Below are 26,861 nucleotides of genomic sequence, written 5' to 3'. Positions count from 1 at the left end.
CTACAGTTCAACCTCATTTGGGTCAGGTTAATTGGTGTAAATAAAAATGAATGCTATTGTCTGCCATAAGTTAAAGGGGAAGTGCAGGGAGAAGGAGTAAACAGAGAAAAGGATATGAGATTTTGATAGAATGAAATAAAGCTGCAGATATTTCATCCTTAGAGTTTGCTGGAGGGCGTTCCAAGAGTTTGGGGCATCAAAAGAAAATGCTGATTTACCGAGTTCAGTAAAAGCTCGAGGGACTTTAAAAACGAGCCAATCAGACGAACGGGTCATGTAGGTGCCTGTATTCCATTCCAACAGGTCTGTAATGTAAGGTGGAAGTTTACCAGTAAGAGCCTTAAAAATATTTAAAATCCAGTGTTTGTTGCACCTCTCTTCAAGAGAAGGCCAACCGACCCTCTCATACAGGTCACAGTGATGAGTGCCAAATCAATCACCAGTTATAAACCTATATAAAGGATTTACAGGACACCCTTAATCCAGGGATGTGCAGTTGTGTAGTGGATTCCTTTCTGGCCCGCAAGCTCCAGCTTGAGGTACACAAGAAAAGATTGACCTTCTTAAATTGTATTGATAAAATTGGTTACTACTAATGTTGGTTTTACTGAAGGTTCCTATGTTACAAAGCTAAACCCATCTCCCAATCATTATCTGTTTTCTGCGGCTAACTTGAAATGCCAAATTGTAAGACAGAAAAAGTATTTAGTTAAAGTGAACAGGGGTTATAGAAAAAATCAAGGTGGTTACCATTTTGATGGTTCTCAAACTTCATAATCTGCACAAATCAGGCAGTGCATGGATACTGTGCATTAAATACCAAAGACTAACATTTCAAAGTGACTTTGTACCCAGTGCTGATGAGCCAAACAATTGCATGCATTTTAAAGTCCAATTCGATTATGCAACAGTTTTTCATTACAGACAAGAACACTGTACGGCCTTTACATGTTCAGACATACATATCTGTATGCCTGTATGGTCATGTGTTGTGATAGAAATCAGAGAGAAGCTTAAGGAGACCTGGATGCCTTACAAAGAAGCTTTGAATGAAGCTTGGCAAAGAGAAAACAGATAACCAGAACAAGTGTACATTCTGAAATGCAAGGGTTGTTACTGGGCCACCTTTTGGCAGATGAAAATGTTTTCATTCCCCCCCCCCCCCACCCCCACTCACCATACACATCAACACATTAACATATGATATACACTTATCACACTGTCAGTCACGCCCTTTGCTAATACATTTTTGTACTTTTAGACTTTATCTCAAACATTGTCTGCCAAAGGAGAATGTTCACTTCAGTGTGTGACAACAAACTGTGCATCCCAGAGCTGTGTCATGTTTCAACCGTGCATCAAATAAGGAAAAGTCCTTCACAAGTATTATCTGTCAGAGACTTTAACTGTTGGATTTGAGGTAATTATATAAACAAGGAGGTATTATACTTGTGGGAGTGAATCACCCACGGCAACAAGGAACTGCTTGTAAGTGACAAGGGCTACATATGTGCCTGTCTATATTAGCCACAGATGAAGTTAAAACCCATGTGTCTTATAAGCTGACTAGCCATTTCAAAAGTGATTGTTTTTATGATAAGCATATTATTTTTTATCTTTATTGCTTGTAAGGAATCTGGGAATATGAATTCTCACTACCATGATGACAACCTACTGGTGACTGTTAGTAACCTCGTTTCTGCTGGCACAGACACTACGTCATCCAGTATTAGATATGGCTTACTGCTCATGGCCAAGAATCCAACAATTCAAGGTAAGGAACACAATAACTTGGATGTATGAAACAATTATCTCAATTAATAAGTGAATAGAATTTAACTCAACAGAAAAAAGCTTAAGTTCAGGCACCAGAAAGTCATGTTTTCATGCACTTGCCTTTCTCCTCCGCCATAATTGTCAGAGTGGGATGCTAACATTTAATGTAAAGATTCTAACGGGGCGTTCTGAAGAATTTCAAGCCTTGAGTGGATATTTCAGGAACTGCAGTTTTGAGCACTTTAGCGTTAGCTTTGCTTGATTTGGGCCCATGGACCAAATGAATGCCATGGGATCCCTCCTGGAAACTATTTTTTCTGAAGCGCTGCCCAAAACACTCATCAATGATTCATAAAGAAAATCAGTGTTATCAATGTTCCTTTAATATTGATAAAACTTGCCCTTAAAGCACACTGTATGGCTGTGTTTGGACTTTCTCTGGTACTGTATAACAAAGCCAATGAGATTTTGCTCGTGTTTCATCTCCAAGAACGAGTTCAGGAAGAGATGAACAGGGTGGTAGGAAGCCGTCAGGTCAGTAACTAAGCAAGAGCCCAAAGGTCACCTAAAGATGACACAGTCCAGTGACATTAACTCAGTTACTTATCTAGCTGTCTGGCTCTCTGTTGAATCAGTAATGTGAGCAGGTATCCCCTTTGTCACTTTCCTGGAGAAATATGCCTCATAACTGATTTATTCTGTGATGCACCAACAGGGAATAGAACTTGTTTTAGGTTTTCATAACCATCAAATCAGAAACAAAACAAGGTTATCCGCTGTTTATGCAATCTGCTGTTAATTGCTTTATTGGGTCTGACCAACTTTCTGTGAAATGATGGGGAGTCAAAGTACTGGGCTAGACAGTTTTATTGTGTCACATTTATTACTGAAGTCAATTCTTGTTTGAGAGAGGACAGGAGTTTCACTTCAGAGACCCCCTCCCCCTTTGAGAAAGGGGTGGGAGGTCTGACCTGTTTTTCACGCAGACTTGGCATGTGATCTTAGACACATCTTGTTCTGTGTTATCCTCACTACATGTTTTTAAGGTTAGGCAGAAATACAGTGGCGATAATCTCTTGTTCATTTTGACAGGGAACATCTGTGTATCTGATGATCATCACTTATTTACTGCGGATGAAAAGAAGGGACACAGTGTTCTTGAAAAACTTGTAAAACATTAACCAAATAACTATTGCACTAAAGCCTTAGAGGAATAGCTACAGCCTTTTTTGGATGACCACCATTGAGGGTTTATCTCACAGAGTCTTTCAAAAACAAACTTTTATTTATTGTCTTCTTTTTCTTATTTTCAGTCTAAATTGTGACAGTCCTGCTGAAATGGAAACCATTTTTCTTCAGTTCCCCAGTACAACAACATTACTGGGCACTTTTGGGATCCTACTGGTTTTGTATCTGGTATTCTCCAGCTTTGACTTTCAAAGAAAGGAGCCTCCGGGCCCCTGGCCACTGCCTCTGTTTGGCAATTTGCTGCTGCTGGATTCTAAATCACCCCACACAACGCTGTATCAGGTAACTAAAAGATGAAGAGTTCAATAATTTCCACTAAATATATATGAGACAGTATGACTGATGTGAAATCAAATATCAGGAGAAATGGAGTTTTGATATTTAAGTCTGTGTAAATGATAACGTATTATTCTTTTGTAAAACAACAAAACAAAACAAATATTTTATGAACTTTTTCAGATGTACAAGAAATATGGACCGGTATTCACTTTCCATTTTGGGCCTCAAAAAATGGTAGTGTATGCAGGACACAAGACAATCAAGCAGGCTCTGGTGAACAACAATGCATTTTCAGAGCGAGAAGTTTCCCAGATTGTCATTGACATTAAATTAACACGTGGTGAGGATCAAAAAGTTTTAGTGTTGTTTATGTTTTTCAATCCATTTTTAATCCTTTTTAAGAGTGTACATCTTTGGTCTTATGTTTCAAATAATGAATGAATGAATGTTTTTATTTTGGTCATACATTAAAGAATAACTAGAGTCAAAAATATTTGTGCAAATAGTCCACTTACAGAAATAGAAACAAAACACCTTTACATGTTTACACTTGTCCATTTCACACAATAACATTCAAACAATCAATGACCAAAAAAGGAACAGGCTGAAGCACAAGGTTTATTTCTGCCTATCCTGTAAAATCCTTCATATAGGTCAGAACATAAGGAATCCAACAAAATAAAACAAAAACAAAAAGCAGATCAACTCTAAAGTAAAACTTTAGAGTTGTAAACTACACAGAGAACTACACAAATATGTCATATGTAAATACATACAAGGGCATGTCTATATCTTTATCTAAATGTATATACACCTCTGTTTTGGTTTTATATTCAAAGGAAAAACCTTAACCTTTGTCATCTACAGGTATTGGATTTGCAAACGGAGATTATTGGAAAGAAATTAGGAACCTTGTGATGGCTAACATGAAAGATTTTGGAATGGGAAAAAAAGCATTGGAAGAGAAAATCATTGAAGAGTGCAAAAGTCTGATTGAGACATTCATGGAAAAAAATGGTAATCAACAAGGACATCTTGTCCATCCAGCTGTGACACCATTTATTTTTATTGACACAATGTCATGAATACAAAATCCACAGTGAACATGCTGTGCTAACTATCATTACTCATTGCAACACAGTTCAAAAAGATAACAAAGTTGTTCTTTCTTTTTTTAGGTAAAGCTTTTGATACAGCGCAGCCAGTAAACAACGCTGTCTCCAACATCATCTCTTCTATTGTCTATGGAAACAGATTTGAATACGATGACCCACTGTTTATATCTATGGTGGAGCGAGCTCTTAAGAACACTCAACTCATGGGATGCGCTTCAATTCAGGTATACTGTTCATAGTGCGACTGAGGATAGGCTTTCTCATTACGCCACAGGAAACAGAGCATGTGATGGAAAGTGCCTCCTGGTGAGAACTTCACTCCACAGCTGGAGGGTTTTGTTCAATCACACTAAGGTCAGGTTCATTGGTGTTGACTTAAAGGACATTTTAGCCAACATATATCAAAAAGGGAAAACCATGGGAAAGTAGTTGAGAGATTGTGATTACATAAATGATATGGCCCAGGTAATGCGTAATTTTTGATTTCATACACTTTTTTTTTTCTTTCCGACAGTTATATAACTTCTTTCCAAGGCTTTTTGGTTGGCTTGGAGTGCGAAAGCAACTGCTGGAGAGTTCGTTAACTAATAGAAGATGCATAAAAGAGTTGATCCAGGGTTTACAGGAAAGCCTTAATCCGCACATTTGCAGAGGTTTAGTGGATTCTTTTCTGGCCCGCAAAATTCAGCATGAGGTAAGAAATATTGTTTAAGAAATAAAATGTTGTTTTAAGATTGTGTAGACTTAGTTATTGTAAAGAAAGACCTTCAGCTGGCTCTTATCACCATGTATTGTGTTTGATCTTTTCTAACTTTTTGAGACATCTTCCACATCAAGGGGAAGATTGCAGAACTCTGTGTATTGAAAGGAAAGCGATTTCAATGAGATGGAAATGAAAAACTGAAAGTGAGAAAGAGAAGCATCAAAATATATGATAAATTCACCAAAAATGGCACCTAACTATTACGTTAGAATATAAATTAGGTGCTGGGTATTGATGATGAATTAATTTGTGTCAAAGAAGAGACTTGGTACGGATCCAGGGCGAGTCCAGCACAGTCGGGCAACTGTCTGAAAGAGAAATGCAGTATGGTCATAGCTACCAGATGACTAAAACACCCTTATATGGAGCAACCTATTATCCTTATTTGGCCATCAACCCCTAACCCTAAGTAAACACAAAGCTTCTTATTGTAATCCCGAATAACGCAAGTCATTATTTGAATTCTTGAAAGGCCTCTGGGAATATGAATTCTCACTACCATGAAGACAACCTTCTGGAGACTGTTCTCAACCTGTTTGCTGCTGGCACAGACACTACTTCAGCCACTGTTAGATACGGCTTACTGCTCATGGCCAAGTATCCTAAAATACAAGGTATGTTAAAACAAAAGAAACACTGAATGTCTGAGAACTATTAGTGAAACTTTTTCTGGATGAAAATGTCATGTCTTAGAGCAAATAATGTATCAACCACATCTGTTATGTGTTGAGGTACATCAGTGGATGTAACGAGTTACCCTTGCTTGCTGCATTCAGAGAGCAAGCTTTGTTAAACACAAGGCTGCAAGTAGCCAATTTACCAGATTTTCAACACGTACTTGCTTGTTCTTGTAACCAGTAACATCCCCCCCCCCCCCCAAAAGAAACCCTCTCAAATGGTAGAATCTATAGACCTTTATTGAGACATTAACCTAAACACCCGCCAATTTAAAAGTAACCTAGAGGAAAGGCAACAACTACCCAAGCTGCTAATATCTCATCTACCAGGATGGTGTTGAGCCTTGAATGCCCCCTCCTTATTTTAACTTTGCATAGTTGAGGGAACTAGCTGCCACTTTTACCAAGGGGAGCACCGTTACATTGCTGAATGCATTACTCATCTGTATATTATGACCCAGTATTCATATCTATGGTGGATCGAGCTGGTAGAAACTCTCAACTCATGGGATCTGCTTCAGTACAGTTACAGAGAAGAGTGCCTCTACAGACAGGAGGAAAATGTGTCAATGTTGAATTCTCAGTTATTATGCTTTTTTTTCTACAGTTATATAACTTCTTTCCAAGGCTGTTCAAATGGGTCGGGCCCGAAAGCAACTGATGAAGAGTGCGTTTGCTAATAGGAGACACATGAAAGACTTGATCAAGGGTTTACAGGACAGCCTCAATCCACAGATGTGCAGAGGTTTGGTGGATTCCTTTCTGGCCCGCAAGATTCAGCTGGAGGTACACAAGAAATTGTGACCTATTTTCTTGGTAGTGCAGATTTAAATACTAACCATAATGGCATTTAAGACATTATACTGGAGAGGTGACCTTTCCAAAAAATGTATAAGTAGTAAGTCATAAGAGCAAAGACTTGATGATGTCACCAATTGGTTTGTCAACAGTTGTTTTGAAGCCCCATGTTGTTTTTTGGAGCGCTAAATGACTTCATGAAAAACACAGGTCAAACTGGGATACTAAAGTCCATGTAAACTTGCACTCATTGATCTCTCTATCATCATATTGTAGTTGGCCATTCATGTTTGGTAAAGTAAGCTCAAATCATCTTCATAGTTGATCCATTTTTTTTGATCCATGGATTTAAACTTTTATTTCCATTGTGTCTATATTTTAAGGCCTCTGGGAATACTCATTCTCACTACAATGAAGACAACCTACTGATGACTACAGTCAACCTGTTTACTGCTGGCACAGACACTACTTCTGCTTCTATCAGACATGGCTTACGGCTCATGGCCAAGTTCCCGGAAATACAAGGTATGGAACCAAACAAATACGCTTTGTTACTAATTTAATTTGTGTAGGCCAAGCTTTTCTCATTTGAGGTTATGGGATTAATAATTACCTAAACTGAAGACTCAAGGAACACGCATGCTGAGTGTCAATCTTCATTTGCTGCCCCTCCCCAGCTACACAGTACCTAGGTATTAGTCTCCTCAGCCATGATTGGTTTTCACAGGTATATGAAAAGCCTCTCCCAAGTTTTAAGTCTGTTTTATTTTCTCCTGTTAGCATTTTTTCTAGCTTGCATCGTTTATGTATATCTACTTTCTGCAGCACATCTTTCCATTGGCAGCATGTTTCAGTTGTTGTACTGATTTTGGACATTTATAAGTGGTCTTTAAATGCAGATTCTGTAGATAAACTCTACACACTTCCTGTATAATTGATGCACCTCTTGTAGAGAGCTCGGCTTCAACCATCTTCCTATTCCCAAGGTCTTTCAATTCTACAGCAAAGGCACATGTAGAAAGAAGGCTCAGTTGCTAATGTTTATATAGCTGCAAAATGTTTAACATCTGTATTTAACAGGGACAGCAACTTCTGTCGCCTAGTCATACGGCTTATCAACTTAGCTCTCATCCTTTTACTACTAGACCAGGTCCAGGAGGAGATCGGCAGGGTAGTAGGAAGCTGTGTGGTGCAGACGCAGGACAGGAAGAAGCTTCCATACACTGATGCTGTCCTCCATGAAATACAGAGAACAGCCAACGCTGTCCCGATGACTCTACATCGCACCTCTGAGGATGTCACCTTCCACGGCTTCTTCATCAAGAAGGTATTTCATTTACAGGATGTGTGTCTACTTGGGCTTGATCCATTTAGTATGATTGGTTCTTCTGCATCCACTTTTAAGCAGCAGCTTTGAAATTCTCAGAGAAATCACTCCTGGGTGCACTTCTTTGAGAAACTGGATAAAAGGTTGGCAAGTAAAACAAATCAAGTGTACCACTTGTAAATTATTGTTTCTCTTTAAATGCATCTCTATTTACATTTGCTCTGTTGGATTGTTGTGGGGTTTGAATGTAATTGTCTCTGTTTCTACATCACAGTAGTGACATGGGCTCATATTTTTCAGAGGATGAAGCTAAATGTGATTTACCAGCTCCAATTATAGCATTAGCATCATCATAAATTTGATACCCCGTCATCATAACACTAATATAAAATAATGCATTCCAAATTCTCCAACGATGAAATACATCTACAGTACATCCTTCACCGTCTTCTCCAACGTGTTTTAGGGAACGCCCGTGCTTGTTCTGTTGTCATCTGCTCATCAGGATGAAGATGAATGGGAAATGCCTCACCATTTCAACCCAGCCCATTTCCTAGATACGGAGGGACATTTCAGAAAGAGAGATGCTTTTCTCCCATTTTCTGCAGGTAATTGTAGCTAAACTGTTGACTCAAACCAAGACCATTCACTTTGGGATTTTTTTTGTGCGTGTTTCATTTCAGGAACAAGGGTTTGTACAGGGGAAAATTTGGCTTGGATGGAGCTGTTCCTCTTCTTCACCTCCCTCCTCCAACACTTCTGTTTTACTCCACCACCAGGAGTTAAAGAACATGAAGTGGATTTGTCACAGGTTGTGGGCTTCACGCTCACCCCTACACCCCATGAACTCTGTGCTATAAGCAGGGTCTGACAAACATTACCAGTGAGCACTACTTTCACCCAATGAGAACTGTACCAATGTTTAGTTATTAAATCACAAAGCTTGCGAAACTAAACACTCGATATAACTGCTTTGATTTGATTGTAGCAATGCTGGTTGTTGATTCAACTACAGCGCTCACATTGAATTACTCTGCAAGCTAGTGCAAGCCTTGAGATACAAACATATCTGTACGCTGCCAATATGTTGATTTCATGGTTTTAATTGTACAAACATGAAAGCATTAAAACTCTGTAAGTGTAATGTGACATGTTTTTGTGGGAAACCTTGTCATTATGGTAAATTGTCACACACCACCTTGGATTAAAATGCAAAAAAAAAAGACTTACGATTACTTTTGTTTAATCAGTTAGCACAGAGGTATGAAACAATCAGTTGATGATACAAAAATAAGAGATAAAAAAACATACAGTTAGTGTTAACACAGTGACAACCTGCTGACAGTTTTTTAAAATATAATGGAACTACGTCCTTTGAATTTCTCTCTCACTGCAGGTTTTTTATGATAATAGCCATCTCTCCTTTTACCTGCTTTTAAAGCTGAAAATCAATATTATACCTCTTACATGTTAGACTTTGACTCCACTGTAGCACTTCTGTTCTATTATTGGGTTACTACTGAGTAACGAGTAACCGTGTATGCGTGTGTGCGTGTGTGTGTGTGTGTGCGTGTGTGTGTGTGTGTGCGTGTGTGTGTGTGTGTGTGTCGCTCAGGTTTGAGCTGCTGTTTGCTGAGCTGGAGATGAACAGAGAGGAGCTTGGCATCGCCAGCTACGGGGCTTCAGTGACCACCATGGAAGAGGTTTTCCTCAGGTAGGCGGGACCTGGAATGGGTGAATGTGAAGGTCTTTCTGATTTTCCAAATCAACTGCAGCTGACTGCACGAGTAATAAATAGTTAAAGCCAATGTGTGTAAATCATGGTGATGTGAGCCATGTAATGAGATACATTTTATTTTTAAAAAGGTGGTTTGTTCTGTATTCTGCCTGAATTAAATCCTGTTTTAGTAGCTCTGGAAACATCTGTCATACATCTTTTTTGGAAATTCTACTTTAACACAAATCTTTAGTGTAAAAGAGACAATTTTCAGTTTCCTTTATGTCCAAACCATTACTGTCGCTTACATGTCGGCTTCTGTTCACACATCTCAGTCCCAGCGGTGGCTTGCTCTCTGAGCTGTTATTTCTACTCTCCAGCTGAGTTTAATATGTGTCACTCTGGCAACACACGTGAGAGCAGCTCCACTGAAGACTGCCATCCCTGCACACTTGTCAACTACTATGAGTGTATGACATTGTAATTGGGGGCTGCCAAGTACGTTTGTCTCTTAGGCCTCATTATTTACAAGTCAAACTGAGAGTCCACGAGGGTGCTCTGGCCATAAACATGACATCAAACATTACACCAAGAAGAGCTGCTGTTTGAACATTTGGTCGTTTGGTGTCCTTCTGGTATTCTGCGTTCTGCTGCCAAAAAAACAGACAAACTCATCGGTTAAATAGTAATGCTGCACCCATTAAGACTATCATAATTTAGGAGTTGTTAGTCATTTCTAAAACATAAAAGATAAAAATATTTTTTTAAAAATCACATGTTCTTAGTTTGTTCATTTATTTGTTAACAATCCCTCCATTAAGAGGAAAAGGAGGGATGCACTGACCGACTATAAAGATGTATCTAGGCTAACTAATGCAACCCATATCTGGTAAGATGAGGGCGTCTCATACAACACAAAAGACTTCATAGAGATGTCTTTTTCAGACCTATTATCTGTGAGTTGTTGGATTACAAGATATACATTTGTGTGTTCAGGGTGGGAAAGTTGGTGGATTCCAGTTTGGACATCCAGGCGATCCAGCTGCCCGCGCTGCAGTACCAACACGAGAGACGCTCCAATGACTGGACCACAGACGATGCCAGCAGCATCAGCGGCATGACCGACGTCACTGACTTCACAGACAGCGGCACACTCATCTCAGAGGACTGCTCCAACATCAAGCTGAACACCGGGGTGAGACGAGAAGGAAGCTAGCTAAACCATAATGCGTGATTTCTGCCTTTTATTTACATCACTCACATTTCATCTTCCCTTTCTTCTCCTACCAGGCCAGACTTCACCTGCAGCAGTTTTATGCCATGTTCCTGAAGAGGGCGCTGTACAGCTGGAGAAACTGGAAGGTGATGGTGGCCCAGTTTCTTGTGCCTTCGGCCTTCACTGTTGTGGCCTTAGTTGTTGCACGCAGCATCCCTGATCACGGGAACGCTCCTCATCTAAGACACTCTTTCAAAATTCATTCACCATTTATTTAATCTGGAGAAATCAGTGAGGGCATGCACTCACTTTTCAACAATGTCAAGAGCGCAAGTGCAAATTAAATTCATGAGCTGAGTAGTTTTATAATCGTGTTTTTTTAAATCGAACATGACTCTGCAGAAGTTGATCTTCACAGAGCCAATAGCTTTTATTTGTGTGTGTGTGTGTTCAGAGAAGGTCCATGAGATGATCAGAAACACATGCCATACATTGACGCTGTCATCCACGAGACACAAAGACTGGCCAGCATTATCCCCATGAGTGTACCTCACAAAACCAGCCGAGACGTCACCTTCCAGGGATACTTTATCAAAGAGGTTAGGTGCACACATCTGAGCATTGGAGATGTTTGTCATCTCTTGAAAATAGGCTTTGATTTTTGAGATTTTATATGGTGGATCTGCTTTTGCCTACAGGGGACTATTGTATTTCCTCTGCTTACGTCTGTTCTATATGATGAGAGTGAATGGGAGAGACCCCACACTTTCAACCCTTCCCACTTTCTGGATGAGGAGGGTAAATTCTTCAAGCCTGATGCCTTCATACCATTTTCTGCAGGTAAGATTTTCTGTTTAGGGTTTACAGAGATATTTAACACAGCATGATCCAGTTTGAATCCTTGCCAAATCTCTTCTGTCTTCAGGTCGCAGGGTGTGTCTTGGAGAAGGTCTGGCCAAGATGGAGCTCTTCCTCTTCTTCACCTCCATCCTTCAACGGTTCCGTTTCACTCCAGGACGAACTGGATCTCACACCAGCTATTGGCCTGACACTCAACCCTTCACCTCACCAGCTTTGTGCTGTAAGTCGAGATCTGTAAAGTGGCATGATAACTGCCAGAGTTTGTAAAAAAAAAAACGCTAGAGTAACATGAACGGACAGTTTCTCTGTCACTACCAAAAAAGTTACCTGAAGTGGTCTCACCAAAGGTGAATGACGTCATACATAAGTGGAGGTCGTTGACTTCACTGTAAGTCAAATCATATTTGTAGTTTGTACACATTAGTTGAAACAATCAGTAGAAATGTTTTTTAAGGTTTTTGCAAATGGGACTCCTACATTACTACTCGTTTCTACAATGACTCATATACATGAAAGGGTGAGCTTGGTTGGGTAGATACATATTTTATATTATAGAAGATGATAGAAATAGATTGACTTATCATAAAAGTCATTTTTGAGCTGCCTCTACACAAAGCTGATCTCAGGAATTAATTCATTCTTGTTTTTCCCTCATATTTTGCATTTTAGTTTCCTTATTGTTGTTAATTGTCTCGCCCGGCACCTACCCTGCCGCAGGCATGACAGATTGTTAACGAACTCATAGAAAAACCAATCCTTCCAATCAATTATTGGTCTTGCCTGCTTTTGAAGGTCATATGAAGGCATCAATATTACTTTCAGTCTTTTTCATAACCAGCTAAAAATTTGCTCACAGGAGCATCAACTGTACCTACTCTTTCAGTGTAATTTGCTATATTTTCCTTTCCTTATTGATGATAGAGATAAACATGATTAAAAAAAATCAACTAAAGGAGTAAATGGAAAAAAAAGGAAAAGGAAAAATAGAGACAAAATGGAAATTGATAAATTGTCCAGAAGGTGGCAGCAAAGGAAAGGTTTAGCGAATAAACCATTTGCAGCGGTCTGCTCATCTGAATGGGCCTTTTCATATGACAACAATTATGAATGGATGCATCAGATAAATCTATTAATCTGGTAATGTAGCCTATGCTATATGTTTTTGTTTAGTTCGTATATATATAGAATACAAGTTCATATTGTTTTGAACTGAATTCAAATGCCTTGCAGAAACTATGGACCACTTCAAACAAGACTGTCTTGAATCTGTAGATCTCTGTCTTCATGGCTCTTTTCTCTGACACAACACAATATGACACTTCCAGCCATATTTGCAGAGGTAGGATAATAACATGGAGTTCTGTTACCAAGTTGGATATAAAGGAGATTTGGAAAAATACAACCTGTAGCATGTCCCGGACATGCAAAAAGGGGTGAATAACTTTACTATAGCTTATGGAAGCTCACCACCCATTAGTTAACTAATTAGTGAATTAAATGAGAGCTCGCTCCCTACCAACCTGCTAGTCTACTCTTTCCTAGTGGAAGGAGCTATGTAAAATGTATTCCACTAACACCCTTTGGAGGACGGATGAGCAAGTTATAATCTCAGCCCCATGATTATCTGCCTAACATTAATTTCTAGAATAAGTAGATTCAAGAATAACCCCTGATATAGGACTCCAGATTAGTTTGTTGTCACACACTGAAATGTTTTTATGTACTTTTTGCAGCCAATGTTTTAGATAAATTCTAAATATATAGGCATTTTTTTAGCAAAGAGCGGGACTTGCATATATATACTGTAGTATATGTTGGTGTGTATGGTGAGGGGTGGGCGGCCGGTAGAGAAAAGTTTAGGAACCACTACATGAAAATAAAAGTTGCACTTTTAACCAAATTACTGCAATCAAACTCTGGCCCCAGCAATGAAATTTAACTGTGTTGTTGCTAGAAAAAAGCAAAGTTGTGTTTCTCCTGTGGTGAAAAACATTATTACGCATGGGTTCGTGGAGAAGTTCATCTGGTTGGTGTGAACATTTCTATTGGAAGCGAGTGAAATTCAAAATTTTTAAAAATTTGCAAATTGCATCGGAGAAGGTATCGTATCTTTTTGTTGCTATGTAATAATGAAACAATGGTTAAATAAATTAAACTTCTTCAGACCTTCCATACAACTTCTTAGCTTCCAACTTACACTATTGATTGCGCTGTGACTGTTCAGTCAGTAAAGCTAAAGGTAATGTTCCCTTATACTGTCACATAGAGGTTGGGAAAAAAAAGTGATTTATGTAAAAATCGAGATTCTTATCTTGTGAGATTTCAAATAGATTCATAACTTCCAGAAATCGATTTTTTTTTTTTAGGCTAATCAGTCACTCCCTGCTAAGTGCTAAGGCTACTGTAGCTCTTTAACTTAGTAGAATGCCGAATAGAGTAGCAAGAAATTCAGCCAGTCTCACAGATGGAGTAGATCCTGAAGTATGTACTATTTCAAAAATAGACTTTGAATGACAGGCAAGTCCAGAGTCCGGTCCAAAGTCCTACACTTTGAATTTCGAGTCATTAGCACTCTTCACCAAATGAAATGCCATTTTAATAGAGTAGTAATCTTTTATATTCACACAGATCATAATTGCTTTTGTAATTAATTTATTAGAAGCCTTTTTTAAAATAAAAATAATAAGACTAGTGTGACTGACTCGGTTTGAATTGTTTTTGGATTCCGTGTTTTCCTTTTCCATGATTCTGAATACTTTGTTATCTGATTTGTTCCATTGGATCAGATCATATATTTAAGTGATGGATTCTGTGTTTTCAGCGTCACTGAGATCTTAGGGCAATACGTTAAAACACTTTTTAAATCTAATGTATTTTCAAGTCATAAGGCTCAAGTCACAAGTCATTGGTGATTAAGGCCAAGTCGAGTTGTGTTCTTTATGCTCTTATCATGTCCAGTCCAAAGTCATCAAATCTAGGACTCAAGTCTGGCCTGAGTTCAAGTCATGTGACTGGTGAACAACTACAATTGATTTGCTTAGATCTGTGATGACTTAGCTATTACACCCAGTGAAGAGGATTCATTGGTGCATTAAGTTTGACTGTGAGACCCTGGTCTACCAACCCTACCCCCACTTTACAATATATGTTATAAGACCTAAGAGCACTCAGAACTGACTTTGGGGAAAACTGTGCAGTTCAAAGTTTTTAACTTTTAAGAGTCTGGTCCAGAGGATTATATCATGTTGGGGGGTCTTTTCCAGTCCTCCACTTCTGTCCTGTTGGGGACCATAGTGGGCTTGCTGGTCTTTTACTTTCTCTACTCCAGCTTCAGCTCACAAGAAAAAAGGAGCGAGCCTCCAGGGCCAAGCGCTTTGCCCCTGTTTGGCAACATATTGCAGTTTGATTTGAAGAGACCTGACAAAACTCTCTGTGAGGTGAGTGTACCGCTCTCAATTTTGCAATTTTTTGAATATAAATGTTCTTACATTATTTCTTACATGTTTAATTATTTTTCTATTGTCCAGTTTGCAAAGAAATATGGATCTGTATTCCAAGTTTACTTTGGAACCTCCAAAGTGGTCGTCTTGGCAGGGTTCAAGACAATCAAAGAGGCTCTGGTCAACTACTCAGAGGAGTTTGGAGACCGAGACATCTCCCCTATATCATATGACTTAAACCATGGCCATGGTATGTTTTAACTGCACATGTTTTATATACAGCATGTTTTCATTATAGCACCAAACCAAATGCTTGCAAAGACAGCTGTGACAAAAAGTAAACACCACTAAAAGACAAGAAAAAAACACACATTTATTAACCAAAATAACAAATAACATTGAATTTGATGGGATGTAACACAGTTTGATGATCAGTTCCTGTGTTCATTTGTAATTTGTAGTTTGTTTTTTGTAGATTCATTTCTGATATGTCTTTTCATGTTAAATAGGAATTCTTTTTGCAAATGGAGAATCATGGAAAGAGTTGAGGCGTTTTTCCCTGACCACCCTGAGAGACTTCGGGATGGGCAAAAGATTAGCTGAGGAAAAAATATTGGAGGAATGCCCTCATCTGATCCAAATGTTTGATGAATATAAAGGTATGGACTTCATCATAATAACATCAGTTTAATAATAATGATATTAACCCTATTATTATGATGAAGGAAAACTATTTTTCAGTCATGTCTGAGTAAAACAGTAATTGCTTTAACAGTAGTTGTTTTACATTTTTCATTGTACGACTGCACTGTACATGACTTCATTTTTTTCGCATTGCAATTATACAGGAAAACCCTTTGATACTTCACGTCCTATGAATTATGCTACATCCAATATCATCTCCTCTATTGTGTATGGAAGCAGATTTGAATATGATGACCAGCGATTCCAAAACTTGGTGAAAAGAGCAAACGAGACCATATCTCTAACTGGTTCTCCAACAATTCAGGTGATTTTTGTATTTACTATTTTGTATCATTGTAATTGAAGTAAGCAAATGTAGCTGAGAAATTTGATCCATGTAAGCTTGATTTAAAAGAAAAAATCCAACAACTGTGCTGAACTGTGTTCACAGTTTGTGAAGTACTAACCATGGAGTTAGTGTCATAATTTGGGATTTAAGGTTTTTACCTGTGCTTATTGCAGATGATGTGGATCTGTTGGAACTTGGCTTTATCAAAGTTCAACTTCCAGCAGGAACTGACACAGTTAGCAGCCAAGTGTGGTGCATTCAGGATGAGGGTCATACCCTCCAGTAGTTAGACTATGGTTCTCTGCTTGAAACTGGTGGATTGCTCCCACTAGGTTGGGAGTAAATGACTGCCTGAACCAATTGGTTACTTTGGGGTGTTTGATCCATAAGGATGAATAAATACATTGTTAAAGTGGAATGTTTCTCTCTTCTGTTTTTACATTTTCCCCTTCGGTTGTCTGTAGCTCTACAGGTGATGTTGATTGCTCAACAAGATGCACATTGTCTTGGGTGTTTAACACCCTAGTCATGCATGTGGGAGGCCTTTGAAGTGGGGACTACTTTTTAGTGCCTCTCAATCAGGGAGTTTGGGTTGTGTTCTTTTTATTTTGTTTGTCTAATAATTATTACCATGTAAGTGTTTGAAGGTGTTTAATGTGATTTTGTTGGGTCAATGTTTTGGTTGTTGTTTAGCCCACAGGCCCACCTCGGATTGGGCTGTTACAGCTTGCATGTAATCCTATCTATAACACTTGTTATTTCAAATCTAGAAACATGTGTGTTGATGGTTCTTTTTTGTTGTTGTTGCATTACAGCTTTACAACATGTTTCCAAGGCTGCTCAGCTGGGTCAAAAACAGGCAGCAGATATTAAGAAACATTGAGGATACTGCCCAAGACATTAAAGTGTTGATCAAAAGTATTAAAGAAACACTCAACCCTCAAATATGCAGGGGGCTTCTGGACTGTTTTCTAATTCGAAAGCAGAAAGAAGAGGTAAGTCAACCTCTGTTCCATCTTACTAAAAGAGCAGCAGAGCTTTTTTAATGATATTTCTCCTTTTTTCTCTTAGGACTCGTTTGTAAAGGACTCTCACTACAATGAGACAAACTTGATATTTACTGTCGGCAACCTGTTTGCAGCTGGAACTGATACCACAGCAACTACACTGAGATGGGGTTTGCTGCTCATGGTCAAATATCCACACATACAAGGTGGTTTTTAATGGTTGATTTTACCTTTAAATGCTTTGGAATACTTGACAGTCATGAACAAATGTAATGTATGTACTTTGATACACATAATAGATAGTTCTAACGGCCTGATTACATAACAATAATCAGCTAACATTAGTCAGATCACAAGGAGTCAGATACCTGTCAGATTTCACTAAGTGAGCACACCCAGCTTGGCTACAGTTCCATCTATGCTGACACAACCTGTAGTTGTTTTTTAATATTGAGAGCTCTGTTGCATCCTTGTGTCGTACTGCAAGCACCCAAGTAAATTATACAAGGCCAGTTGAGGCAGTTTTATTTATATGGTACATGTCAGCATTGTAATCTTTGAATTGTCATTTTTAACATATTTACCTGTTTACTCCTATTTAGTTAAACACAACTCTGCAAAAGTTGATCTTCACAGAGCCAATAGCTTTTATTTGTGTGTGTGTGTTCAGAGAAGGTCCATGAGGAGCTGGACAGGGTGTTGGGAAGCCGGGAGGTGCGGGTAGATGACCGGAAACACATGCCATACATTGACGCTGTCATCCACGAGACACAAAGACTGGCCAGCATTATCCCCATGAGTGTACCTCACAAAACCAGCCGAGACGTCACCTTCCAGGGATACTTTATCAAAAAGGTTAGGTGCACACATCTGAGCATTGGAGATGTTTGTCATCTCTTGAAAATAGGCTTTGATTTTTAAAATTTTATATGGTGGATCTGCTTTTGCCTACAGGGGACTATTGTATTTCCTCTGCTTACATCTGTTCTATATGATGAGAGTGAATGGGAGAGCCCCTACACTTTCAACCCTTCCCACTTTCTGGATGAGGAGGGTAAATTCTTCAAGCCTGATGCCTTCATGCCATTTTCTGCAGGTAGCATTCTCTGCAAAGTTTCTGTAGTTTGGGTTTACAACAATATTTAACACAGCATGATCCAGTTGGAATCCTTGCAAATCTCTTCTGTCTTCAGGTCGCAGGGTGTGTCTTGGAGAAGGTCTGGCCAAGATGGAGCTCTTCCTTTTCTTTACTTCCCTCCTCCAGCGATTCCGTCTTACTCCTCCACCTGGAGTTACAGAGGACGAACTGGATCTGAGTCCAGGTGTTGGCTTCATTGTCAACCCTATACCTCATCAGCTTTGTGCTGTCAGCAGAGAGGGATTCTAAAAATGTGTTATCTTATCATTTCTCGCAATGCTGATTGGCTATATCTTGAATGCCAATCAGCATTTAGATTCCTAGACTACATGAAACACATTAAATATTATCCATCCAACCCCCTTTTAAAAAACAAGCATTTTCAAACGTTTCTTCTCATCTCAAATAATTCTCTTTCAGCTTGATTCAAATTCTATTCCTTACCAACAAGGCTAAAGGAAAAATCATTCCACCTATATGGCTTTGTTTCATCTCATTGATGAAACTACGGTACATTTGCACTTGACGATCATAAATTTACTTTCAGTATCTATTTACACTTTTCAAAAGCTTTTGGATACAGTTGATTTACATGTGTTATTGAAAACCATTTTTTACGTGGTTCTCATGATGTTACTCACAAATGGGTAAAAATGATCTTCTCAACAGAAGCCAGTTTGTTTCTGTTAAGGATTGCATTATTTCTTATCTATATTAATGATTTGTTTAATAAGTCGCATGTTCTTTCTCCAATAATGTTTGCAGATGACACGACCCTTGTTCTTATTCAAACTTTGATTCGATGGTTCATATTTAATAAATTATCTTTGAATATAAAAATATCATACTTTATAATTTTCACTGGCAAAAAATTATATTCTAAGAATTTGTCCAATATTGCAATTGATTCTGTTTAGATACTCCAAGTATCAACTACTAGATTTGATTGACTGGGTTAGCAGAAAAATGAACACATCTGATATTATATGAAGGGTCAGTCATCTTGTCACCACCAGTTGTCACCTTACTCTTTATTATAGTCTAAATTATCCATATTCTTGGTATTGTAATATTATTATATTATTATTATTATTATTATATTACTTTTCACATGCGTGACCACACACACAATTAGCTTTTGGATTGTTGGTCATAGTTAGTGTATGCAGTTGATTCAATTCAATTTCAGTGGGTAGAAACTGAAACATTAAATTATATTTTTTTACAATCCATTCAGATAAGATGGTCAAATGTTAGAAAACTTTTATCCATTCTCAAAACCATCAGAACATCTGTATATACAGTATTTATATATGTATATCCATGTACTGATGGTTTCAATATATATATCTTAAGACCAAGACTCCCATTCACCATGGCTCTGGACACTTGCCCACTTTGCCCATGCGGTGATCTGCTCATTCATCCACCCATTCATCCACCCAATTCCCCTCCATGTGCAGATTTATCCCTTCAACCAATAGATGTCACCACCCTAAATGTAGTTGTGTGATTGCACCTTTCATTTGGCTCAGTCAGTTCACTACAATTTGTAGATAATATAAACAAGGTTGACATCTTTGTTTTTTAAAGTGATGCTGGCTGTGACTGAGGTTTCTCATGAGGATGAGGCAACGTGAGGCTTCAGTCAAAGCTGAGAAGTAAAGCCTCTGTGTGATCAATAACGGAGGTGCGTATACTCGTCTGAGAACAATCCCATATTTCAAACAGTACCTTTTCGACTTTTACATTTCAATGGTTTTTGCGACCAATAGCAAAGCCTGTTTAAAAGGTTAATATATCCCAAACTGGCTGCAGAGGATCTGAGGGCATCTAATGGATGAACGTAGAAGGGTTATGGCGGGGCCTTTGGAAGTAAAAAAGGTGCTTGAAGTAGACTTAAACAGGCATCAATACAATCAATACAATTACAGTATAGAATGATAACTTGGCTGTGTTTTTATTATCATATTTTCCCTTTATTCATTTATTTTTTTGGAAAGCTACACATATTGAGACGGATCGGCATGTCATATAAATCTGTATTGTTTAACTTTCCCTCACGGACTGAACATTTCATAATTTATTAACTTGCTTGGCAGGCTATTACTTTATTTGATCATGTGTTTCTTTATCCCCCCATGTAAACAGCTATGGAATGGAAATCTTTTCTTTGTTGTGTTAAAAAAATGTCTTTCACATGAACCAAAACCTTTACACACAGAAATAAAGACAACCGTAAGAAAGGGCAATCAGTGTTTTTTTCACTCGTTCACCTGACTTAATCCTTAAACGACTTACAACACATGCACAAAGAAGAATGACATAATTATTGTATTGACTTTGTTATCGTTATTTTGACAATTGAAAATGTAGCTATAATAAGGAAACACACTTCTCAGCTGCACCCCCAGTACCACCAATCCACGAGGGACTGTTGGGATCCTACTTGTATTTCTCTAACATTTGTTATCAAAGATAGGAGTGTCTGGGAACAAGGCCATGTTTTACGATTTGCTGCAGCCTGATCAGAAGAAAAAGTAATGAGAGTAATTTGCTAACTTCATGTCTTGCCACATGCACAAGGGACGGACAAATGGGAATACAAAAAATGTCATATTGTGTCATTCTTTAAATAATGCAAGATGGATGAGATTGCAGCTCTTAAAGTATCGACAGGTCTTCACACATTTTGGGCTCACATAAGTAGTGGTATGGCTGGACAAGATTGTAGAATTATGGTTAATTAAAATGAAGCTTTTGATTGTATTCATTTAGCCAGTTAGTTATTGGATTGGCATTTATTTGAGTCGCAGAGGTTAAAGTAGCCAATTCTGTAGAAATGATTAAGCTCATCAAGAGTGAGTAGCAGAGGAGAGCCACCCTGTGCTGAACGTCAGGGTCCTTTTAGAGTACTAACAAAATGCTTATGTAATTCAAGTCAGGAGCGCTATAGTTCATTTGAGGACATGAGCTCACTGAATCATTAACAAGCTACAGAGCATAGGTTGTTAGTGCCATAAGGCTTATATGACATACAGCTGAATATCATCAGCATATCAGTGATATGAGAAATCCTTTGAATTTGGAAAGTTCTTTAGAAAGAAATCCCTGCATTCAGCAAAACACTTTGATGTATTGTGGGCTATTTATAAAAAACCTCAAATCTTGATTTGATCACTTGTGGAAGACAACATTAAGACGTGTAGCAATGGTTGCATCAATTCAAAATGATAGTGATGGACTACAACACTCAAACCATGATTACTTTGAGATTAGATTTGACAACTACAGATTTAAAATACACTTAGAGATGAATGGCAGGGTAGAATTTAAAGTATGGATTTTGCATATAGGCATGGTCAATTTGTGGGTAATTAAACTCTAAGACAAACAATTGGTAAAATATTAACAGGGCACTTTCTAGTTGAATACTTGCTCACTAAATCATTGGTAACAGGGAGAAACAGAATGAATGCATGGATGAAAAAAGGAAACTCTTCTTTTGGTTTCCTGTTGGACCAAAAGAAAATATATACCAGAAGTACTTCTTCTTCTTGGACCTGGAATAAGGATTAGATGAGCCTGGGTGTAGAGTGGAGGCAGCATTCTTTTTGGAATTGAAAACAACTGGGTATTTTATACTGATGTCAATCATTGCTGAGGAAGGCTATATACTTTTTTTGCAGTTCATTATGAAAAGCAGTTGTAAAAGTACATTACTTGACTTATATCTATTGCAGGTTGCAGGATGTGTCTCAGAGACACAGTTAAATAGGAACCCTTCTCCCTCCTTCAGTTCTGTTGTTTCACACCTTCAAACTGGACAGAACTAGATTAGCTGAATGTGATAGCTCATGCTAATACTCACGCCGCACATTGGAATTGGAAACACCAGTACTGCCTGACTTTTTTAGACTCATTTGATTTTAACACTGAAGTGTAGCTGTAATGGAAAGCCTTTTTCTGCAGTCCCCAGGTACAACCACTGTGTTGTGCACTGTTGGAGTCCTGCTTGTCTTTTACGTGTTATTTTCCAGTTTCAATCGTCAAAGAAAGGAGCCTCCGGGGCCCTGGCCACTGCCTGTAATAGGCAATTGGTTGCTACTGGATCATAAATCCCGACATACAACACTGAATGAGATGAGAATTTGTTATTGATTCAGCATATTTTACGTAAAAGTTGGTCTGACTTTTTATACATTTTTCATTTTTTTATTATGGCTTTTATATCAGCTTTCAAAGAAGTATGGACCAGTATTTACATTCCACTTAGGGCCCAAAAAAGTGGTGGTGTTTGCGGGGTACAAGACGATCAAGCAGGCTCTTGTCCACCATGATGCATTTTCAGAGACAGAGGTTCCTCAAATTATCCAAGATCTTAAATTAACACATGGTGAGGGGTAAAAATCAATAAAAAATGTATGTGTCTGTTCATGTTTTAATATTCTTGTTGGTTGCTACTAAAAAAGAAGTCCCCCAAAAAAATGTGGTAATTTTCAGGAATTTTATTCGCCAATGGAGCCTTGTGGAAAGAAATGAGGCAATTTTCACTGACAAAGATGAAAGACTTTGGAATGGGAAAGAAAGCATGCGAAGAGAAAATTATAGAGGAGAGTCAACGCCTGATTGATATATTCAAAGAAAAAAATGGTATCCTTGAGGTGTTTTTGCTTAAATCATTATATATGTAAATGAATGTGTTCTTATTCGAGAAAAATCACATTTATCTTAACAGTGATACATCAGTTGAGATGAGTGCAATGATTGATTTCTTTCTATCAGGTAAAGGCTTTGACCCAGCCCAGCCAGTAAACAATTCTGTCTCCAACATCATCTGCTCTATTGTGTATGGAAACAGATTTGAATATGATGACCCGATTTTCACATCCATGGTGGAGAGAGCTACTCAAAACTCTAAACTATTGGGTTGTCCTTCAATGCAGGTACAGTACACAGTGTACATGAGAGCAGGAGTCGTAAACAGACTAAAGAGTATAGAATGGGCAGAATAGAGCAGGTGAGATACAATATGTGAGCACTTTAACCTGATAGCAGGACAATTTACTACAGTTCAACCTCATTTGGGTCAGGTTAATTGGTGTAAATAAGAATGAATGCTATTGTCTGCCATAAGTTAAAGGGGAAGTGCAGGGAGAAGGAGTAAACAGAGAAAAGGATATGAGATTTTGATAGAATGAAATAAAGCTGCAGATATTTCATCCTTAGAGTTTGCTGGAGGGCGTTCCAAGAGTTTGGGGCATCAAAAGAAAATGCTGATTTACCGAGTTCAGTAAAAGCTCGAGGGACTTTAAAAACGAGCCAATCAGACGAACGGGTCATGTAGGTGCCTGTATTCCATTCCAACAGGTCTGTAATGTAAGGTGGAAGTTTACCAGTAAGAGCCTTAAAAATATTTAAAATCCAGTGTTTGTTGCACCTCTCTTCAAGAGAAGGCCAACCGACCCTCTCATACAGGTCACAGTGATGAGTGCCAAATCAATCACCAGTTATAAACCTGATATACATTATACATACATTACACATACAAGCTCCAGCTTGAGGTACACAAGAAAAGATTGACCTTCTTAAATTGTATTGATAAAACTAATGCTGGTTTTACTGAAGGTTCCTATGTTACAAAGCTAAACCCATCTCCCAATCATTATCTGTTTTCTGCGGCTAACTTGAAATGCCAAATTGTAAGACAGAAAAAGTATTTAGTTAAAGTGAACAGGGGTTATAGAAAAAATCAAGGTGGTTACCATGTTTGATGGTTCTCAAACTTCATAATCTGCACAAATCAGGCAGTGCATGGATACTGTGCATTAAATACCAAAGACTAACATTTCAAAGTGACTTTGTACCCAGTGCTGATGAGCCAAACAATTGCATGCATTTTTAAGTCCAATTCGATTATGCAACAGTTTTTCATTACAGACAAGAACACTGTACGGCCTTTACATGTTCAGACATACATATCTGTATGCCTGTATGGTCATGTGTTGTGATAGAAATCAGAGAGAAGCTTTAGGAGACCTGGATGCCTTACAAAGAAGCTTTGAATGAAGCTTGGCCAAAGAGAAAACAGATAACCAGAACAAGTGTACATTCTGAAATGCAAGGGTTGTTACTGGGCCACCTTTTGGCAGATGAAAATGTTTTCATTCCCCCCCCACGCCCACTCACCATACACATCAACACATTAACATATGATATACACTTATCACACTGTCAGTCACGCCCTTTGCTAATAAATTTTTGTACTTTTAGACTTTATCTCAAACATTGTCTGCCAAAGGAGAATGCTCACTTCAGTGTGTGACAACAAACTGTGCATCCCAGAGCTGTGTCATGTTTCAACCGTGCATCAAATAAGGAAAAGTCCTTCACCACAAGGAGGTATTATACTCGTGGGAGTGAATCACCCACGGCAACAAGGAACTGCTCATGGCCAAGAATCCAACAATTCAAGGTAAGGAACACAATAACTTGGATGTATGAAACAATTATCTCAATTAATAAGTGAATAGAATTTAACTCAACAGAAAAAAGCTTAAGTTCAGGCACCAGAAAGTCATGTTTTCATGCACTTGCCATTCTCCTCCGCCATAATTGTCAGAGTGGGATGCTAACATTTAATGTAAAGATTCTAACGGGGCGTTCTGAAGAATTTCAAGCCTTGAGTGGATATTTCAGGAACTGCAGTTTTGAGCACTTTAGCGTTAGCTTTGCTTGATTTGGGCCCATGGACCAAATGAATGCCATGGGATCCCTCCTGGAAACTATTTTTTCTGAAGCGCTGCCCAAAACACTCATCAATGATTCATAAAGAAAATCAGTGTTATCAATGTTCCTTTAATATTGATAAAACTTGCCCTTAAAGCACACTGTATGGCTGTGTTTGGACTTAATTGTTTTAAACCAGCCCTTTCTCTGGTACTGTATAACAAAGCCAATGAGATTTTGCTCGTGTTTCATCTCCAAGAACGAGTTCAGGAAGAGATGAACAGGGTGGTAGGAAGCCGTCAGGTCCGGGTAGAGGACAGGAAGAACCTTCCATACACTGACACTGTTATCCATGAAATACAGAGGATGTCCATCACTGTCCCGTTGATTCTACATTGCACCACACGGGATGTTACCTTCCAGGACTACTTCATCAAGAAAGTAAGAAAACTGTTCAGAATAATAAGAATTATTAGAACATCAAAGTGAAGATTAAGACCACCCAAGTTCCTGTTACACTTTTGACTGAGTTTTGGTTACGTGGCTTTGTTTGGGTTGTCACAGGGTTAACTTTCATTGAAACATTTAAAGATAGAAAGTACCTATCTTTAAGAAAATAATGTAGTCTTCATATATTGTGTGATGAGAATAATTACTTGTGTTTTTTCTCCAGGTATTGTTTAGATTACTATCTTGTGAAACTGCGATGCTAAAAAATGTGCAGCGGTTGATGCGTTGGCCTTCATGAATCATATTTTTTGTCAATACAGTACTAATTAAAATGTGTGCATGCACTCCAAAGTCATTCTGGTTGTATGAAAACCTCGTACAATATTAAACCTGGAATGATCTCCCAACATGATTTACGGAACTACAGCACTGCTGCTGCTGTCATCTGCTCTTCGGGATGAAGACGAATGGGAAACACCTTACACTTTCAACCCAGCCCACTTCTTAGATGAGGACGGACATTTTAAAAAGAGAGACGCTTTTTTACCGTTTTCCGCAGGTAATTTTGTTGAATATATTACCGAGACATTTGAGGGGCTCAAATTTCTTTAACGATGCAACGTTTCTTGTTTGATTTCAGGAGCGAGGGCTTGTGCGGGAGAAAGCTTGGCTAGGATGGAGCTGTTCCTCTTCTTCACCTCCCTCCTCCAACACTTTAGCTTCACTCCTCCACCTGGAGTTAAAGAGGATGAACTGGATCTGACACAGAATGTGGGCCTAATCTTGAGTCCATCACCTCATAAACTATGTGCTATCAGCAGGGTCTGACAGACTTCTAAAGTGTGTTATCACACGATGAGATTTACTACTCTGATTTATAGTCATTTAATGAAAACTATATTTAGAGACCAATTTCAGTGTATCATGTGCAGTTGAGTTGTATCTTATTTTGAAATCATTACAGCAAAGACGTTATAAACACAGCATTGTGCCCACAAGACACAACTTCTGTGCAAATGAACTTGTCACACATATCCTGACAAATTGAAATAAAATTGTACAGCTAAAAAAACACTATATTTTAATCATGTATGAATGTATGAAAAACTAACATGTGTTGATGCCTGTCCTAACAATACAAAAACATTAGATTCTAACATACAAGGAGCACATTGTTGATGAAATTAAATTTAAAAATGTGTATAGTATCTCAAAATAAATTTTGGATTTCAAAATAAAGAACTAAAATAAACTACTGTGACTGTTCATTGCCAAACATTGTGTCTC

The 26,861-nt window shown here is 38.3% G+C and overlaps 2 protein-coding genes and 1 pseudogene across 2 annotated transcripts; all 3 read left to right on the top strand.

Annotated features, from left to right (window-relative positions):
* The first annotated feature begins 1,123 nt into the window (after positions 1–1,123).
* Positions 1,124–26,430, top strand: LOC132995586 (cytochrome P450 2K1-like). The gene is made up of 4 exons (XM_061065625.1): positions 1,124–1,774; positions 25,384–25,566; positions 25,993–26,133; positions 26,215–26,430. The coding sequence occupies exons 1-4, from the start codon at positions 1,594–1,596 to the stop codon at positions 26,400–26,402; spliced, it is 693 nt and encodes a 230-aa protein (XP_060921608.1). The 5' UTR covers positions 1,124–1,593; the 3' UTR covers positions 26,403–26,430.
* LOC132995588 (cytochrome P450 2K1-like) lies at positions 3,108–12,398 on the top strand (annotated as a pseudogene).
* LOC132995584 (cytochrome P450 2K1-like) lies at positions 14,823–19,362 on the top strand. Its single transcript, XM_061065624.1, has 9 exons — positions 14,823–15,214; positions 15,305–15,467; positions 15,727–15,876; positions 16,066–16,226; positions 17,066–17,245; positions 17,322–17,463; positions 17,928–18,112; positions 18,212–18,353; positions 18,451–19,362. Exons 1-9 carry the CDS (start codon positions 15,020–15,022, stop codon positions 18,642–18,644), a joined length of 1,512 nt encoding a protein of 503 aa, XP_060921607.1. The 5' UTR covers positions 14,823–15,019; the 3' UTR covers positions 18,645–19,362.
* Positions 26,431–26,861: the final 431 nt, after the last annotated feature.

This window comes from Labrus mixtus, chromosome 20, assembly GCF_963584025.1.
Source record: "Labrus mixtus chromosome 20, fLabMix1.1, whole genome shotgun sequence".
Taxonomy (NCBI): domain Eukaryota; kingdom Metazoa; phylum Chordata; class Actinopteri; order Labriformes; family Labridae; genus Labrus; species Labrus mixtus.
Note: the sequence above shows the minus strand (reverse complement) of the source record. Positions and strands in the feature narration are given on the sequence as shown.

What these genes read in the sequence shown, in the direction of transcription:
- LOC132995586 (XM_061065625.1), top strand. Translation starts at nt 1,594, where the DNA reads ATGATAAGCATATTATTTTTTATCTTTATTGCTTGTAAGGAATCTGGG. An exon ending in CAAGAATCCAACAATTCAAG is followed by an intron (nt 1,775 to 25,383) that starts GTAAGGAACACA and finishes TTCATCTCCAAG; the next exon opens with AACGAGTTCAGGAAGAGATG. An exon ending in TTTTTTACCGTTTTCCGCAG is followed by an intron (nt 26,134 to 26,214) that starts GTAATTTTGTTG and finishes GTTTGATTTCAG; the next exon opens with GAGCGAGGGCTTGTGCGGGA.
- LOC132995584 (XM_061065624.1), top strand. Translation starts at nt 15,020, where the DNA reads ATGTTGGGGGGTCTTTTCCAGTCCTCCACTTCTGTCCTGTTGGGGACC. An exon ending in CAAATATCCACACATACAAG is followed by an intron (nt 17,464 to 17,927) that starts GTGGTTTTTAAT and finishes GTGTGTGTTCAG; the next exon opens with AGAAGGTCCATGAGGAGCTG. An exon ending in CTTCATGCCATTTTCTGCAG is followed by an intron (nt 18,354 to 18,450) that starts GTAGCATTCTCT and finishes TTCTGTCTTCAG; the next exon opens with GTCGCAGGGTGTGTCTTGGA.